The sequence below is a fragment of the Pelodiscus sinensis genome, chromosome 10 (assembly GCF_049634645.1).
Source record: "Pelodiscus sinensis isolate JC-2024 chromosome 10, ASM4963464v1, whole genome shotgun sequence".
Taxonomy (NCBI): Eukaryota; Metazoa; Chordata; order Testudines; family Trionychidae; genus Pelodiscus; species Pelodiscus sinensis.
Window position 1 is genome coordinate 19011525 of NC_134720.1, and position 18378 is coordinate 19029902.

The window sequence follows — 18378 nt, forward strand, 5'->3', positions numbered from 1 at the left end:
GCTTGGCACACTCACCCACCCCTAGGCCAATCAGGACTTGGGGGCGGGGGAGCATGGGAAGCCTTCTCCCACCCTGTGAGGAACCCATGGCACAGGCTCCTTGCAGGGCTGGGGCAGGGCAAAGGAGGCTTCACACAGCTCCCCCGCCCCCAGGCCCTGATTGGCATGGGGCTGGGGAGCGTGTGAAGCCTTCTCTGCTCTCCCCACCGCCCCGCAAACAGCACATGGTGCTTCAAAGCCTCATGTACTCCTGGCACGTAGGCCTGGGGGCGGAGGAGCATGCAAAGGTGCCTTCGCTCTGCCCCTGCCCTGTTTGCAGGGGCAGAATGGAGAGGGGCGGGGGAGCAGCAGAGCCTTGGCGGGCTGGATTCACCCACTTTTGCCCACCCCTGGTCAAGAGGGAAGACTAACCTTTTTCAACGAAACCAGCTACTTTTGAGATTGAAACCATTGCTTTAAGTTGTGATGAATACTTGGAACATATCTCACTAGTATCCTTTTCTGCAGTAAGGTGCTCTTGCTCCTCTTATGTAGTGAATTTGGGGAAAACAAACCCAATTCAGAGCCTTCAGCTTGATCTGGACTAGTACTTTTTACATCTTACAGACACATTAAATTGCTTACATCAAGTGGCAAACTTTAGATCACCAAGCCAGTTTCTGTACAGTGCAAAATACCTGTTTACCTGGTTTGTAAGCACCATATTTTATAAGGGCATTTCATGTGTAGTAAACGTTTCCAGTGATCCAGCTCATGAGTCACAACAAGGCTGAAGCCCTTTTCTTTTCCTATCAACATCCTAGTGCCATTCCTCCCCTCTCCCATCCCCACGCTCCCATGAACCTGTGTTCAGTATTCAAGTTTCTAATCAGGTCTATGCTTTGCCCTATGAAGCTGGTTCTGATGTTACAGATTTGTCTTCATGGACCAAAGGAATGAATTGTTCAACTCATGTACACCTATCATAGCAAACTCTTAAAAGGTCTAAAATAGAATTGGAATTGCACACAAGATGGACATGAACCTCTTACAAGAAGAACATAGGATTGTTACAGTAGTTTTTTCTGTAGTTGTGTATTGGTGGTGGTCCATGATGCCTATTTTAGTAATGTGGTGGTTCTGCCTCCTCTACAGCTCCTCCTACTGGAAACTGAATATTTTTTTGCCACTTATAGAAACTGCAGCTGAGAGGCAGCAAGAATAGCCTTGGTTTTATAAGCTTTTGCAGCCACAAGAGGATGGGGGCATTTAGTAGCCAGCAAGAAAAACTGTGTTGGGTATTTCTGCATTGGTTGAGTAGAATGTGGAGAGAGCGAGAGCACTCTATGGGCGGTTGAGTGCCTGTTGCTGTACTTGGGTACTGCCTGCTAACTACACAAGAGTGCAGCTTCTGATGTGCTTTTGTAGCTCCTTACATGCCAAGTAGTATGTGGGAACTTGGGCAGAAGGGCTTGGGAGAAGAGAGGTGGGGAAAAGGAAACAAAGTGACGCATTGGAGATATGAATAGGGGAAGGGAAAACCATTTTAGTTTCCTATCTTCAGTATTCTGAACTACAAATCTACTTAAGTTTCTTCAAGTGATTGCACTTTTCCATTCCACTCCTGGTGTCTGCACCCAGGGCATGTTCATCAATTTTTTTTTTCCTGGGCTTGATTTAGTAGTTAGTGCCATTTCTATAGTACTCTATAGGAGCTGCTCCAGCTCCTACTGGTTAAAGTTGGATATCCCTACTTGCAAGTAGTCTTAAAGTATAGCACTCCCTGAAATAGATCTTAACAGTTCAATCTGGAAATCCTAGAAATAGTTAACTCTGGCAAGAACCTTGTGTGAGAAGTAATTGAATTCCAGTTGCAATTGGGAATGCATAAATATCCTAAATTGAGAGCTTCTTACCCCCATTTGGTAAGAGGAACTTTTCTAGAGGGCAAGCAGCATGTATAGCGTTATCTAAGATGCCTTAACAAAGCAGACATCATACTAATTGTATTGATTTGAACCTGAGTCTGCTTCCTTTCATCATAACTTCCATCTTAGCCAGGCACTGATAAAAACAAAGCTTTTGCACAATCTGGAGATGAAGTCTGTAGCTGTGTATAGAATCATAGAATCATAGAATAATAGGACTGGAAGGGACCTCGAGAGGTCATCGAGTCCAGCCCCCCGCCCTCAAGGCAGGATCAAGCTCCGTCTACACCATCCCTGACAGATGTCTATCTAACCTGTTCTTAATGTCTGATGGACATTATGTCTGATGGAAATAATTAATGTGATTTTATCTATATGCAATTCCCCCATAAAGTAGTTCTGCTTTGAACAAATGTGATAGCTTCACAGCTGAACTTGACAAAGTATGCCTTTCTTTCACTATGCAGTGATGGTGTAGCCATATCAGTCCTCGGATAATAGTAACACAAGGCACATGAGGCCATATAGTTTGATCAGACTAACTTCTGTCTCACTCCTCAACAAAAGTTGGACCAACATTCTCACTTGTATTGTTCCTTTTACTTGACAACTCAGACCTTGTGTCATGGGTAGCTATATAGGTGGCTTTAAATAAAGCAAACCTCCTGAAGGGGGTATTTTGGCATTGTCCTGACTAGTAGTGTTTAATATATATGAAGCTTTCTTTTTACATACAACTTCACTTTCTAAATATGCAGTCTAGATGTTTGTTACACAATTCTTATACTTTGTAAGAGAACTTTGTTTTCATAGCTGGAATTGTCAGAACAACTATACTTTAGGCATCAGCATTTCTGTTGTAGCTTCTTTTTTTTTCCTGGGGTTTATGAAAACTTGCTCTGGCAAATTGAAAGCACTGATCTGATAATACCACAGTATCTCCAGAGAACCCATTCCCATCTGGTATACCAGCAGAAATTCATGTACTGAGACTTTTAGATCAACTTAGTCATTTTAAAATAGACTCATGTGTTGGGATTCCCCTCTGGTCATTATTACTTGTACATTGTTGAGTGTAAATAGTGGCTAGAATTTTCAAAGGGTCAATAAGTAGGTTACTCAGTTCATATTAATTTTCAGTGGGAATTGAGCACCTGACTCCACAGCCATGGTCTTATGACATGAAGGGAATGCTTGAGGGCAATGGGTGTCTTAATTCTAAATTTCCTTCTTTTTCAGGTTCACTCTGTGCTCATAATGTTGATTGGTGTGCAGTTTTTGTTGTCCAATATTCTCAATATCTGGATGTGGGGGCAAAAAAGCCAAATAAACATAAATGCTGTTTTGCAAAAGAAGGCATCTTACATTTTTGTTTGTTTTTAATTGCTTAGTTTGGCTTCATGTTCTATAATGTGATTTTATTTTTTTTGTTTGGTTTTAAATTTGACAGGGTAGGTGACTAAATAGTGATGATTAAATTCTGTAACAGTGTTGTAGTTCATATATCAACACATGACATTTTAAATGCTGTAAAAATACATCCTCGGAGTGAACATATTTCACATTTCCAAGCAAGACTTACAGGAGTCAAGTAGCCTACCAAGTACATTGGCATTTCACTAGAAAATGGTTTGGAAAAGTGAAACTTTGTGTGTGGGTGTTGGCTTTTACTAATTACAAATTTGATCTTCCAAGCTTTCTGTGCTAGTATTGTTTAAGATGAATCTGATACTGTATGTCTACATTGCAGTAGAAAGTGTGATTGCAGTACTGACTAGGCATGCCCATTCTAGATTTAACCTAGCTTTTGTAGACTATCTAAAAATAGCAGTGAAGCTGCCTAGTATTGGTTTTGCTCAAACTTGACAAGTATCCCCAGCCTGTGCTGCTACAACTTCACTGCTAGCTATGCCTGCTAGATTAAAGCTAACATGGGTATGTCGCCATTAGCTGCAGTTATACTTTACTAAAGAATGTGATGCTTCATTTATAAAAAGAGAGGTTGTGCTTGAGGCGGGACATAACAGTGACCAACATAGCCATAATTTACTTCAGTTAATACATATGTTTTTGTTTGTCATACCCATTAACATGTTTTGTTCCTTTACAATTTACAGCGCAGAACTCTGCAAATGCAGGTTTTGCAAACTTTGATGCATTTGGACAGTCTAGTGGTTCGAGTAATTTTGGAGGTTTCCCCACAGCAAGTCAGTCTCCTTTTCAGCCCCAAAATACAGGTAGACTACTACTAGCATTTCTGATTAATCTTTAATTCAAAGTAATCCAGACATAAAAGTTAGAAAGTACCTCAGTTCAATTCACTTCCTGCACCTGCCTGCTTTAACACAATCATAATCTGAAGCTCTGGGGAAACTCAAAATGAATGCCTTTTTCTCTTTGGTTGTTCGGTGTGTTTTTGTTTTGTGTTACTTTTTATTTTTCTTGGCTTTTTTTGGGAAGTCTCTTAATTTGTGACATGGTAATTTATTAGCCCTACACATGAAATATTTGTAGGCTTCCTGAATAGAACTATATTGATACTACTGAATATCAGATCACATTTATCTGTGGCTTGTATCTTCCAAGAGAACATTTCATTAAAGTTCAATAATGCAGACCAGACTGGTGCAAGTATTGAATGTATTTACCATACAAATGCACGTTAGCTACTCAGAATATTCCATGTGTAGGATCTATTGCTAAATTCTTATTTTGCTTTTCTTGTTAATTTGGTCACACTTAACTAACTTGGACTCTCAGTTGCTGTTTGTCTATTTCTTTGGATGATTTCTTTTCCTCTTTTCCTTTTTAAATGTGGTGTCGTTTAAACTTTTTTTTAATTTTTCTCCCTCCTTATGTTAACTGTAATCCCTCTCTCACAATTTCTGGCTGTCCAGCGTTCAGAACGCTTTCATCTAGCTGCAGTTTTGGGGAATTTACTTCAGCTTTCCCTCTCCAGGCTGTACACAGTAAGTTCCATTGACTAGGAAACTTAGCTTGTTTTGTTTTTGTAATTGTGTGTTTGATTTAGTTCCAGCCTTTAAATATATTTTCACCAGTCCGACTTTTTTGCTTATGTCTGTGCTTGCATTTAAACATATCAAATTGCTGATGGTGTATTAATAGTTAATACGTGCTGAGCTCTCCTCCAAGTGTGCATGCATGTACACATACACTTTTTTCTATTCATCTTAAATCTAATTTGATTTGTACATATTAACAAAACCCTCTGTCCACAGAGAAGATTTGGAAGCTCATAAATTAAATATACCTTTTTAGAGACTTAAACATAAAATTTGTTGCACACATTTAAAAACCTGGAGCTTTCAAACTGACTGCTATATTACAGATCATAGTGTAAGTTCTAATATATGTTTAATTTATTTTAGCATATTTAATGCTGGGGGGAGGGGGGGTGATTTCCTTGGAAGAAGGGCTCTCTGATCCCTTTTCTTTTCCTTTATCTCCCCTCCTCAAGGCTGTATTGTCTGAGTGCAGCCATGACATAAGGGGGAGGAAGGAGAAAGGACTGAATGAGTCTCTCTGAACCTTGGCCTGGTATCCTGTTGTGCTACCTCTGGACTTTCAGGCTAACCTTTTTTTGCCTGCAGTGGTTACTGAAATGGTCAAGCATATTACACTGTTGAGGAAAATAAAGCAACTTGTATGTACTTTGCTGGATTGTTACAGCAGGAAAATTTGAGTTGCTGTATTTTGGATTTATAAAATTAAAGCTATTTTTTTCTAGCTAAATATTAGTGGTGTTCGAGTTAACTTGACAGTGTTACACTGAAACAGTTTTGCAAGAGCTGATTGTGGTGTCTGCAAACTATTGAAGTTTCAGTGTTTGCTTCAGATTTAGAAGTTCATAGAGATAAATGTGCTCATTCTGATCATTCACAATTAATTTTGAGTGTGAGAGGGGTTTTAGCTAGTCTGTGGGATAAAAACCAAAAGTGGTGTTACTTTCTGGTGTAACCACCAAGAGGTGGGATGATATTGCCACCAAGAGAATTTGGAGAGACTTTCCTATACCTTTAAAGTATCCATGTTTAACTTATTTTGTTACAGGTGGAAGTGCTGGATCAGTGAATGCTAATTTTGCTCACTTTGATAACTTCCCCAAATCCTCCAGTGCTGATTTTGGAGCCTTCAATGCTTCTCAGAGCAACACAACAGCAACTGCTGCCAGTAAAGTTGCAGTGAATAAACAGAATCTCCAGTCAGCAGACAAATATGCAGCTCTTGCTAATTTAGATAATATCTTCAGCACAGGGCAAGGTATTAAGTTTTTTTTCTTTGACTTGTTCTACTTTTTTATTCCTTAGGAGGATGGCTGTGGCTGTCAAGAATGATAGCCAACTATATTAAGCATGCTTTTAAATGGTCTATTCTAATTAACTTAACAAGTGCACATTTTAAACTTCTGTATTGCTGTGCTGCTTCTTGTAACAAAGCAAATGCTTTAATCTATGCAGTCATTTGCAAAATAGCACTTATCAAAAAGCTCATGGGTTTTTGATATCATGCAAAAGGTTTTTTCATGTTGTCAACAAAATTATTTCCTAGTGATGAGTATTCTAATATACAGAAACCCGAATATTGTACTACTGCTGAAGTGTGGAACTTCATATATTTAATCACACCAGCTGTGGTCTAAAGTAAAAGTTGTCTTTGCAATCAAATGGGTTAGCTTCATGTACACACTAATCATACATTGAACAAGAGTGAAACATGAATTTCGTTGTCACTTAAGTTTGATTTAGTCCAGCATACTATAAGGGCAAGTTTAAGTCATGTATATCAGTTCTTAAGCAAAACTGATACAGTATATGACTTTGTACAACTTTAAGGGAAAGAATATTAACAGTCTTGAAGAGGGCCGTGGGCGACTAACTCTCTGACCAGATCTATACTGCGATAAATTTAAGATATGCAACTCTACCTACGAGAATTGAGTAGCTGGAGTGGATGTAGTTTGAATCTAATTTTCTCCATCCTCACCACTGCAGGAAGTTGATGGGAGAAACATTCCTGTCAGCTTCCCTTACTACTTGCAGCCTCGTGGAGTACCAGGGTCAATGGGGATGCCATCAGAGTTTGATTTAGCGAGTCCTTGCTAGACTTGCAAAATTGAACCCCAGAAGATCGATCTCTGGAGCATTGATTGTTTTTTTTCCCCCCTTTTCCCCATAAGTGTAGAATAATGGCTCATCCTGAGGCTTGTCTAAGTGCGACGTCAATACTGGCTGCTCCATAACTAAGTCTGCAGTGAATTTTGTTTTTAAAGATGAAATTTGAACCTATTCTAACAAACATTGCTGTTATATCTGTGTTCAACACAAATACAGAACAGATCTATTAGGTGCACAGTCAAGAGTCGCTCAGTATTTGTATCGCCATTGACCTGGCAATGTTTATGAAAGGAGATGTTAAAAAATGCCCTACTTTTAACCACAAGTTGTCCAATTTTTTGATTGCTCCTGCATGTTTTGGTGCATGCTTGCTAGATTGTTTCACTGAACTAATATCTTACTTAAGGGTATCATGAGGTGACTTACTACCCCTGTTCTTACAGTGTACCTGCATAAAATCCTTAAGTTACTCTCCTTTGTCAACTGTTTTGGTTCATATTCTTCCATATTCCAAAAAATAGGTGGTATTACTCAGTGCAGTTCTATGCTGTTACACGCTTAAAGTTTGAGTCCTTTAGACTTCTTGGTTTCAAAATGCCATGCACTGGTGCTTATAAAATAATCTCTGGAATCTTTATCTCAGTGGAAATCTGCTGAGAAAAGGTATCCTTGGAAACAAGGAGATTCTGTAAGGTTGTCGATGGTTTCATTTTTTTTAAAACTAATGCTCTGGATCTGTATCATGTAGCATTTTTTTTCAAGGTTTGAAGTTTTGTTACCCTATTAGGGCATCAAAGAAAATTAGCCACCAGTTGGAAGATATGGCATGGCATATGACACATTCTGTATGGCTCATGAATTCAGTGTTTAGTGGAAATACCATATAGAAGGCTTGGGAATACTTCCCAGCATATGGCCTTTGGGCTGAAGGCCCTGGGAGTGTGGGTTTCTGTATGATGATATTTTTGAGATAATAGTTAAGTAAGAGTAAGTCTATCATTGTAACTTGAATTGTTATGCTGCATTGCTTTCTAAATGTGTGTAAACTTGTTTCCATCTAAATTTTCAAAGCTCTATTTTAAAGATGTCACACTACATACTAAGGTTTCAAATGAATTTGTCTTTTTCACTGAAGCAAGAGTATTTGACTTAATAATACAATTGGTGGAAAATAGGAGGCTGTTTTTAGAATTATAGATCTGTTGAAGCATGGTACTGTGTGCTTATAAAAATAGAGATTTGGGAAGCAATAGTTGAGCCCTGTATTAGTGCTGCATTTAAATCTTATTTAATTATCTTAAATGATGTGAGAATAATTAAAACATTTCTTTGAGTGTGGAAAAGATTATAGGAAAAACATATTTTAGAAGTGTCCTTTTAAACTTCAATATGGTGTCTTCTTTTCTAGGTGGTAGTGAGCAAGGAGGTGGCTTCGGCTCTGTAGTTACAGCACCGTCAGGTCCTGCTGTGTCAGCCCCAAGTCAGCCAAGTGCATCTTCAGACAAGTATGCAGCTCTAGCAGAATTAGACAGTGTGTTCAGCTCCACAGCAACCTCTAGTAATGCATATACTTCCACCAGTAATGTTAGCAGGTACTTTTTCTTGTTAGAAGTTAAGTAATTAGCTCTAAGACAGCTGTATATATAGGCAGAAAAATAGTCCAATGGAAGCATTAATAAAGTTGTTTTTTTAATCTGCTTGTATTTAGCTGTTCTTCTTTGTTGTAGATAATTTAAAAATTGTAGGGAATTAATTCTGGAGAGGAGTTAGTTGTCTACGAGTGTCCTTACTAAACCTGCATCTTTTCTTAACATAGTTATGGTGGTACTGCCCGCTAGAGGTTGTAAAATTAAATTGAAACAAGTGTTCATCAGTGAAACACTTTTACACCTTCCCAGTCAGCACACACTAAATTCTGTTGGAGGATAATAATCCTCCATATGGATTACTTGCATGCTTTTTTAAATGTATTGCCTTAAACAGTTAAGATTAGTTTTGAATAGTGGGATATCTGCAATGTACAGGTCTTTCTTTTTTAAAAGTAAGTAATTAAAAGCAAGCACCTGTAGGAACTTTGCTTGGAAATATAAATTTCCCTGTGGCTTTTGCTTGGCAGCTTATGCCTATTTCTTTTTTTTTCTCATTGTCCTTACTCCTCCATTGGCAGGCAGGATTTCCCATTGCTCAGCGCTAATGTATTTAGCCTTTGACACTGGCATCAGGAATTCAACTCCTGGAACAAATGGATTATATAGGATTTTCAAATCTGTACATAAATATCCTTTTCTATTTGGCTTTAATGTGCCAATATTAATGGTAGATGTTTGTTGAATGAGCAACTCTAACTTTACTGAATGTGAATTATTTTCAGCAGTGCTTTTGGAACAGTACCAGTGGCTGCTACTGCACAGACACAGCCTGCATCTTCAAGTGTGCCTGCTCCATTTGGAGGTATAGTAAATGTTACTAATGTTCATGCAGAGTATAAGCAAATGTACTGCTGAATTTTAGTTCAGTATCCTATTTGTATGATACTAAAGATTTCACTGTCATTAGACTAAATAAACTGCCAGTGCAATCAGTATTATACAAGTCTAAAATATTAGCATGTTTAAAAAAACCTCTGTAGTACCCAACAAAGAAAAGGTACTTAAACCTTACGTAAAGTTATTTCTGACTATATTTGACTTTGCAAAGGATCTGTAGAACAAATGTAAATCAGTATAACCCTGTGTAAAGGTTTTTTTTAAAAATTAATTGTTCTTAATCTTTCAGCAACAACTTCTACAAACCCATTTGTGGCAGGCCCTGTTGCTCCAGTAGCACCTTCAACAAACCCATTCCAGACCAACAGCCGAGGAGCAACAGGTTAGAAAAACATCAAACTGTACAGTGCATTTTTATGCTATGCAATAGCATACATTTTTAATTTCAAAGCTTTCGAAGTAGTGTCAACTTTATAGGAAGTGACTGAAAATAGGTCATGCGCAAATAAACATAAAATTCTGCACTTTTTTTAAAGCAACAGAGCATAATAGTTAAATGAGATCACTAGATATAGCCAAATTGTCCCTCTTTGATGTTGCAAAACATTCCCAAGGCTCTTGGCAGCTCGCCTAGTGAGGAACCTGGAAAGCTGCCTTTGTTCCATGGACCCTGGAAGCCATTGGTACTAGAACTTTCAAGAGCTTTGAACATGACTTCTGTCTCCAGACTCCCCACCAGATGGGCTGCCAAGGAGCCTGGCAGAAAACCAGACTAGGCAGGTTTTATAAAATGTTCAGCTTCCATCTATATTGTTGTCATGTTCTCATGGAGCGTTCAATGATTTGCCATTTTCTGATGTAAGATTTTTTTTCTGCTGGAAACTTTTTCCATCAGCTGTAATAATACTATTCTGTCTCTAAATTCCCTTTTCAATTTCAATTGACTACAGCATTGACCTGCTGTGTACAACTTGTAGCAGTTATATGCTAGATGTGATTACACTACAGCGTTGGCTGTAACAGTTTTTGTATATACTTTGGAAAGCACTTTGGGGTACTCGGGTATGAAATACAGTATCTATAGGGCCCCTTAATTGTAGTTCTCTGTGGACTATAAATTCTGTTAGTCACAGTAACTCTTATAATTGTACTAAACTATCCACTGTGAAAGGCAGAGTGGGATTGAGATAAGAATACTTGTTGAATATTTAAGTATTTGAAACAGTTAACTGACATGTGCACTGTCACTGTGAGAACTTATAACCTGTTTAAATGAATGGAGCCGTTCTTGCTATTACCGTTCTCTGCACCCTCAAAGACAAACCCCACACCCATTCATATTTTTAGGTTTTTCCTTTTTTGCAATTAGGATGAGAAATCCTTTTTAAATGCTATCTTAAAAATATGAGGCAAAAGGTGAAATCTGGAGAAGCCATTGTAAAATGGTTAGTTGATTAATTGAAAAATCAGATTGCTGTTCCTCCTTCCAAAACAATGCTCTTGGATTTAGACACTACTTAGTAGCATTATATTTTATTCCATCTCTACAATGCTGAATCTTAGGATTGGTCCCATGTGGCAACTTGGACTATTCTGCCATTTAATATACTATTCATTTAAAAGTTTTGATATGCAACCAAAACTATCTCCTTTATTTATTTAATTTCATCCCAGTATTAAGATCTGGACCACTTTGGACTGTCTTCAGAAATTTGTCACTATTTTGTATCCATAAAAACTTATAGCCTTTAAAGAGTTTGTTGGACTTCACTGCCCAGTAGAGGCATTCTGAAGTTACCTCAGATATGCCTTCATTGACTGCAGTTAGAACTGTGCAGGTATGAGATGCACTGTGTGCCAAAGTGCTGAATGGATGCTGTAGATGTGACCTAGAAGACTCCTAGTTTACATTTAATGTAATCCCCTTCAGACAGGGTTCCATTGATGTGAAGTAGGAAGTTTTTTAGTTTTACTTCCACATGAGTTAGGTTGTAGCGCTTTGAGTGCGCTGCTATTCACTCCTCATTAGGCTGAACTGTAGGGCAGTGTAGGCAAGCCCCAAGTATGAAGATGGTTTTTCAGGTTAACCCTTTAAAACAAATTCTCCAACTTCTCTCCCCCATACTTCCAAAACATGCTATCCTTTGGAAAGTGTTTGGGCATCAACAAGTTAATACTGTCCTTGAGTTAAGTATCTGATACAGGAAATATTAATTACAGTATCCTCTCCTAAGTACCTTTCTGCAAACATGAATGTAATACAATGGCTTATAATTTAGCTTTATGCTATATCTGCATGCATGCAATAAACAATGGGTTTGGTATAAGCTTTAGAGTGCATATTAGGAACAAAAATTAGACATTTGACTTTGAAATTATGCTAACATCTATAATTTACTGCTTGATCTATAGCACATTTGATAAAGCTAAAGATGTTAGAAAAAATTAAAACAGCTAATTAATCACTTGACTTTTTGTTATATAAAATAGTTGTATAAGATGACTGTTCAATATATAATTCATTTGACATTGTTTGGTCTTTTTGTGGCTTTCCATAAGGCCTCTCAGGAGCAATGCACTCTCACATATTTCCTCACGCTCATTTTGGTAGGTGGCCACATTTGGCATCTGAGTTTCGTGTGGCTAATTGTTTACTTGCTTGTGAAAGCTTATTGCCAGCTTCCTGATTCTCTGCATGTAAAATTTGAGTAGGCTGTTTTTTCCATATTTTAAAATGGAGTGGGCATGGATGTGTGGCACTCAAAAAAATAAATAAAAATTGACTTTTGCATAACGCACATAAAAAATTATACCAAGACACAGCCATTATCACTTGCCTCCATGGTCACGTCAGTAGATGCTTATAACCTTGTTTAAGTTAATTCTTTGAAGCTTGTTTGTAGCAAGTTTGACGTTTTTTGGATATTCCCAAACCATTGGACAATTTATCACAATGTGTTTTGGGTTTGCTGTTTTATCAAGCTATTACATAGCTGTGCAGTATTAAATATCCTCTGCTATTAATGGTAAATTGTGAAAGTAACGTCAATGCATTCTTTGTATGTACTGTGTCAATTATTTGTTTAGTTTGTATCCCTTGCTACTTGTCTTAAATTTAAGTAACCATTAAAAGGAGTTTGTATGTGAGTGTACACACACAAACCTCATTCCTTTCCTGACTATAGCTTACCTTTTAGTTAAGTGAGATTTAGAATTAAATTTGTGCAAGTTTTATGCCAAAGAAAGCTAAATTGAAATTTGAAACACTTTAAAAGAATGATGAACAAGAGCAAACATGCGGCAGAAAAGCCTGACATTTATGTTTATGCCAAAATGTCTTCTGTGCGCTGCTCAATCCCAGTAAACACCAAAGGATGTAATGTTTTTGCTGCTAGTTTTTTGCATAACTGTGTTGCTGTTAGTTAGCATTTTTCAGATGACATGCCTGGGGCGTGTACATACTGCAGGTTTGTTCTCTGGACTGTTCGGTAACTGTCAGATGAGACTTAAATTTTTTTTAAAAAGTATAACCTGAATTTTAAGCTAAGCAATCCGTGCTAGGAATTTTTTTGTATGAGTCTCAGTATGGTAATACGTTATTTTTAAAACACTGAAGATTGATTGACTTTACAACTTTTATCTCATTGTTTATAATGGAAATCTGAAAGCTTTTTTTCAAAAGTAATGTTTTCTTCCACTGAATGTACACACTTTTTTTGATGTTGCCTGTAAGTACTGGTCTCCATATTAACTCTTTTACCAGAAATAGAGACAGTTTGGAAGCACTTGAGCAGAAGTAAAACATGGAAAAGAGTTCAATGGCTTTACAGACACCCACTATTCTACTCAATTTTTCTAAAGCTAAATTGCAATTTGCATATATTTTAGCAAATTTCTATTAAGCAAATTAATTCAGTGGCACAGGAAGTGGAGACTAACCTGCCCACTAGCAGTTGTGTGGGTATTGGGGAAACTATCTAGATTCTTAGTGTGGCATTGTAGTAAACTCTTAAGAAATTACTTTTAAATGTAAAAGTAATTGAATGCTACTTTCCCTACCAGCGGCAACATTTGGCACAGCGTCCATGAGCATGCCTGCAGGATTTGGAACTCCTGCATCGTACAGTCTTCCTACTAGCTTCAGTGGCAATTTCCAACAGCCTACCTTCCCAGCCCAGGGAGCTTTCCCACAACAGACTGCTTTTGCTCAGCAACCAAATGGTAAGTTCATATATACCAGAAATCTTGGTTGAGAAAATGGGACTATGTAAAGTAAACCTCCTGCATGTAAAGGGGAGGGAGGACAGGAATTGACATTAATTTTTGTCTAAGTTGTGGTGTATACAGTACTTCATGGTCAAACTATGTTTTAGAAATCCAAGATAATGCTTAACTTCTAATGTACATGTTCCTTATTTTGGATCTTCTTGGATGATGCAGTTATTTAATTGCATGACTAAAGAACTGGGCTTCATGGTCTTTTGTGGTGTGGTGTGTATATATAATCTTTGTCAAAATGTCTCCAGTGTTATTCCTATAACTATGATTACAGTCTCTGATAAAAAAATTATAGTGAGACTTTTTAGGAAGATTTTTACTGAAACGTCTATACAGAGAAGACCGTTTTCCACTTCTGTATTAGCCTGGAACCTATTAACATATTTTCCTCAAACCTTAAAAAGGAGAGAGGGCTAGAGAGACTCAGAGAAAATTGCCTAAAGTATTTTTTGATTAGGAATGGTTCAAAAAGAAAACTGCACTCGAATACAGTCAGGCAAGGAATAACCTTTGAACTTTTAGAAATAACCAGGCAGCTGTTGCTTTCTTTTTTTCCACTAACGCAAGAGCTAGGGGCAAATAAAATAGGAAGAAAGAAGTGTCTACTCTTGACATCTTAAATTAGAAGAGTTACCTGATGTTGTCCAGTGTCAGCCTGCGGAAGTGGGGGCCATGTGACCCACCCACCAGCTTCTCCCTGAGGAAAGCCCAAGCGGCAGGGACTGCATGACCCAGCATGGAGGTGGCCAGCAACTGCTCCCTGGGGTGGGCCAGGGTTGCAGGGGCCATGCTCCTGCCAGAGATGCTCACCAGGGTCGGGGTGCTTGCTGTCTCCTTGTGGGTCATTAGCGAGTATAACTGTCCCTATAACCCTGCTCCCTTTCAGTTTGATGCAAAACAATTTTATTCCAGGCACATCCCATTGTCCTGGCACAACCAAACCCTGATCTTCCTGTACATAATGATAAAAGGAAGCTGCCTACCAAATTTGTGGGTCCTAGCTCTTACCATTTAGGACGCATTCTTGAACAAACATTCACAGATGGATGGACATGCAAACAGACATTCATAAACTCTAAAATATATAGTAAATTAACACCTATTAATGCCTTTATAATTGGAATAAAGCTCAATCTTAGGTAGTATTATTAAATCAATATTTGTTGGCATTAGCTTTAGAGAGGCAATGTTCAAATTCTGAATACTCTTAAAAAGATGCTGTAACTTATGGTGCTTCTGTACTGTTACTTTGTACAAAATATGTAGTAGAAAATCACAATGATTTGACTTAATTTCTTCCTGGAAAACCACTAAAAGTCCTGGCTTACAGCTAGTCTTGGAAGGATTTGTTTTTATTAAATGTCGGTTAAACATTGGTTCCATTGTGTTACACAGGGAACGGGATAACGTTAATTTAGAATAGAATTAGACTCGCTCTAACTAGGTGTTAATGATCCCTGAATCAAAAGCGAGGCTCGCCTGGTAATCCGTATTTCTATCGCCGGCGGACTACAGGCAGTCCCCGGGTTATGTACAAGATAGGGACTGTATGTTTGTTCTTAAGTTGAATCTGTATGTAAGTCGGAACTGGCGTCCAGATTCAGCCGCTGCTGAAACTGATCAGTTTCAACAGCTGCTGAAACTGATCAGTTTCAACAGCTGCTGAAACTGATCAGTTTCAACAGCGGCTGAAACTGATCAGTTTCAACAGCGGCTGAAACTGATCAGTTTCAACAGCGGCTGAAACTGATCAGTTTCAACAGCGGCTGAAACTGATCAGTTTCAACAGCGGCTGAAACTGATCAGTTTCAACAGCGGCTGAAACTGATCAGTTTCAACAGCGGCTGAATCTGGATGCCAGTTCTGACTTACATACAGATTCAACTTAAGAACCCCAGGCATCCCCAAGTCAGCTGCTGCTGAAACTGATCAGCGGCTGATTCCAGGAAGCCCGGGGCAGGGGCTTCCTGTAGTCAGCCACTGGTCAGTTTCAGCAGCGGCTGACTTGGGGATGTCTGGGGCAGAGCAGCTGGGGTGCTGCTGGGTTGGTCCAGTAGCGCCGCCGCTCCTCGGCGCTACTGGACCAACCCAGCAGCACCCAAGCTGCTCTGCCCCAGGCGTCCTGATTCAGCCGCTGCTGAAACTGACCAGCAGTGGTTGAATCAGGACGCCTGGGGCAAAGCAGCTAGGGTGCTGCCGGGTTGGTCCAGTAGCGCCCAGAGTGGCGCTACAGGACCTACCGGCAGCGCCCGAGCTGCTGTACCACAGGTGTCTGGAGCAAAGCCGCGGAGCACGGGGTCAGCGGGACAGCCCAGACGCGCCATGGCTGTCCTGCTGCCCTCGGGCTCCGCGGCTTTGCTCTGCTTTGCTCCCCGTCCCCCTGGTCTGCAGACCAGGGGGACCGGGAGCAAAGCAGAGCAAAGCGGCGGAACACGCGGGCAGCGGACAGCCCAGACGCATCTGGGCTGTCCGCTGCTTGCGTGCTCCGCTGCTTTGCTTCCTCTCCCTGGTCTGCTGGAGACCAGGGAGAGGGCCCTGTTCGTAACTGCGGATCCGACATAAGTCGGATCCGCGTAACTCGGGGACTGCCTGTACTGATCCAACAATCAGGCACATGAGGTTTAGGGTGAAACCATGTATTTTAGAATATAAACAGCAAAAACAGGAGTAGTGAACACAATTCACCCTATCCCAAGATTTAAAGAAGATAGAAAACATCCCAATACAAAAAGGTAATACGTTGCAAAATGTCAGGCGATCGGCGCCCGTGACCTTCTTCTACTTAGCTAATTTTAAGCTTCGAAGGAGGACCAGTGGGGCGATCTCTCGACACAGTATCCTCGCCTTCTGGCTTGGGCTGCTGGAAGATCCTTGATCGTTGGATAGTGGTTCTCCCTGGATACGGGAATGGATGGCTTGTCAGTGAATCCGTTCAGTCCAGAAGATGAGTGGTGGTGATGGTTAATAAAGTCTTAGTCCAATGTAATGACTGTAGCCCAAAAATTCTTACATTGGATGATTCCACACGTGAGTGGCAAATAAGTTTAAACCAAAAGGCTTTACCACAAAACCATTAATCCAATGGTGTTCAGTATGACAGGAATGAAAACGGGTATGGAACCTAAGGACCCAAAGAGCAAAAGGGTCCAAAGAAACCCGAACTCTTCTCAGCCCAGGCCTTTTATTGGCCCTGAGGAAAGGAAAGGGCTCAACGTGCTGAGTGCAAGATTTTAGGGTGGTGTGCAAAGACTTAGAGGGCTGAGTACAGCTAATTAGAGGGCTGAGTGCAGCTTTGGTGAGGGGTGCAGCACTGTAGTGACGAGTTCACATGATGTGGGGATGAGTGCATAGGTAGAGTATCATGTGTAACACTGCTCTTTTGGCAGGAAGCAACCCTTGTGATCAAGACATCCCTTATACAAAATGGCAGTTTCACAGACTCTATTTTGTGTACCCTTATTCACATAGAAATTACACTCAGGGTAACAATTCTGTGTACACAAATGGAATAGAGATGTCAGTCAACAATAGAAATGTACAGATAAGCAAAATATCTTGAACTTATTTAAATAAAAATCCAGAGATATAAGATTTTTGAATTAGACTTGTTATGAATTGACTAACAAATGAATAGTAAATAGCTATGATTGGTTGTTTTAAGCATATTTGTCAAAACCATGACACCATATACGAGGTGTATGTTAAGGGTTTATAGAACTTTAATTTTTTTGAATCTCAATGTATGTCTTAAGTTTTATAGCTGTAAAAATTACTTAATTTTTGCTTTTATTGTTAGTATGTTTGGCATTTTACTCAGACGATGAAAATAGTTTGAACATGGAAGTTAAACTGATTAGTAAGTTTCTGATCAGTTTCACATAGTGTCATGTACTTGAACAACTTTGGAGCATTTTGGCATGGAGACAATCCTCAAAGTTGTTCTAAAACATGCTTCCACAGGAATTGGAAAAAAAATTCACGGTTTGTTTTTTTAATTTGCCTTCAAGTTTTTTGCATAAAATTTATATTTAGAGAACCTAAATTATGGACCAGACTTGACCTAGTCCTCCTCTCTTGAGGGACAAATTACCCATGAAAAAAGTTTAACTTGTGTGTCTATGGTGGCAGTTGGCTTTACAGGGAATTGTTTTCTTCATTTAAGGCTTGGCCACCTGTATAAAGCTACTTTTAATGTTTTTTCTCTTGACAAGGTACAGGTTTTGCTGCATTTGGACAGGGAAAGCCTGTAGTAACCCCGTTTGGACAAGTTGCAGCTGTTGGAGTGTCTAGTAATCCTTTTATGGTAAGTGAGACTTACTACATAGTAATAGTCCTCTTACAGGTCCAGACAGAGAAATGCACAATGCATCTAATTTAGATATGCATGCAGCTTACTTTTGTTTTAAATTAGGGAAGGCCGCATGCGATCTCCTAGATATAATTCAATATTCAGATGGCATGGCATTGATAAGGCTTTTCAAAATCAGACCAAGGTATTTACGTACAATTATATTAAACCATCAAAAAGTACAATACATAAAATACTAAGCTTAACATAAAAAGGAAGCTTTT

At 39.2% G+C, this 18378-nt stretch overlaps 1 protein-coding gene across 20 annotated transcripts in view; it reads left to right on the forward strand.

Annotated features, from left to right (window-relative positions):
• AGFG1 (ArfGAP with FG repeats 1) overlaps window positions 1-18378 on the forward strand; it is a 77660-nt gene that overhangs the window by 44225 nt on the left and 15057 nt on the right. For 2 of the 20 annotated variants that reach the window (XM_075937597.1, XM_075937613.1), the window contains exons 6-14: window positions 4025-4144; window positions 4805-4876; window positions 5979-6191; window positions 8451-8634; window positions 9414-9493; window positions 9818-9910; window positions 12088-12135; window positions 13591-13749; window positions 18018-18109. In XM_075937597.1, coding sequence (XP_075793712.1) covers window positions 4025-4144; window positions 4805-4876; window positions 5979-6191; window positions 8451-8634; window positions 9414-9493; window positions 9818-9910; window positions 12088-12135; window positions 13591-13749; window positions 18018-18109 — 1061 coding nt within the window. The remainder of the gene's footprint in view (window positions 1-4024; window positions 4145-4804; window positions 4877-5978; window positions 6192-8450; window positions 8635-9413; window positions 9494-9817; window positions 9911-12087; window positions 12136-13590; window positions 13750-18017; window positions 18110-18378) is intronic. The other 18 variants (XM_075937598.1, XM_075937607.1, XM_075937605.1 and 15 more) reach the window with 18 other exon arrangements.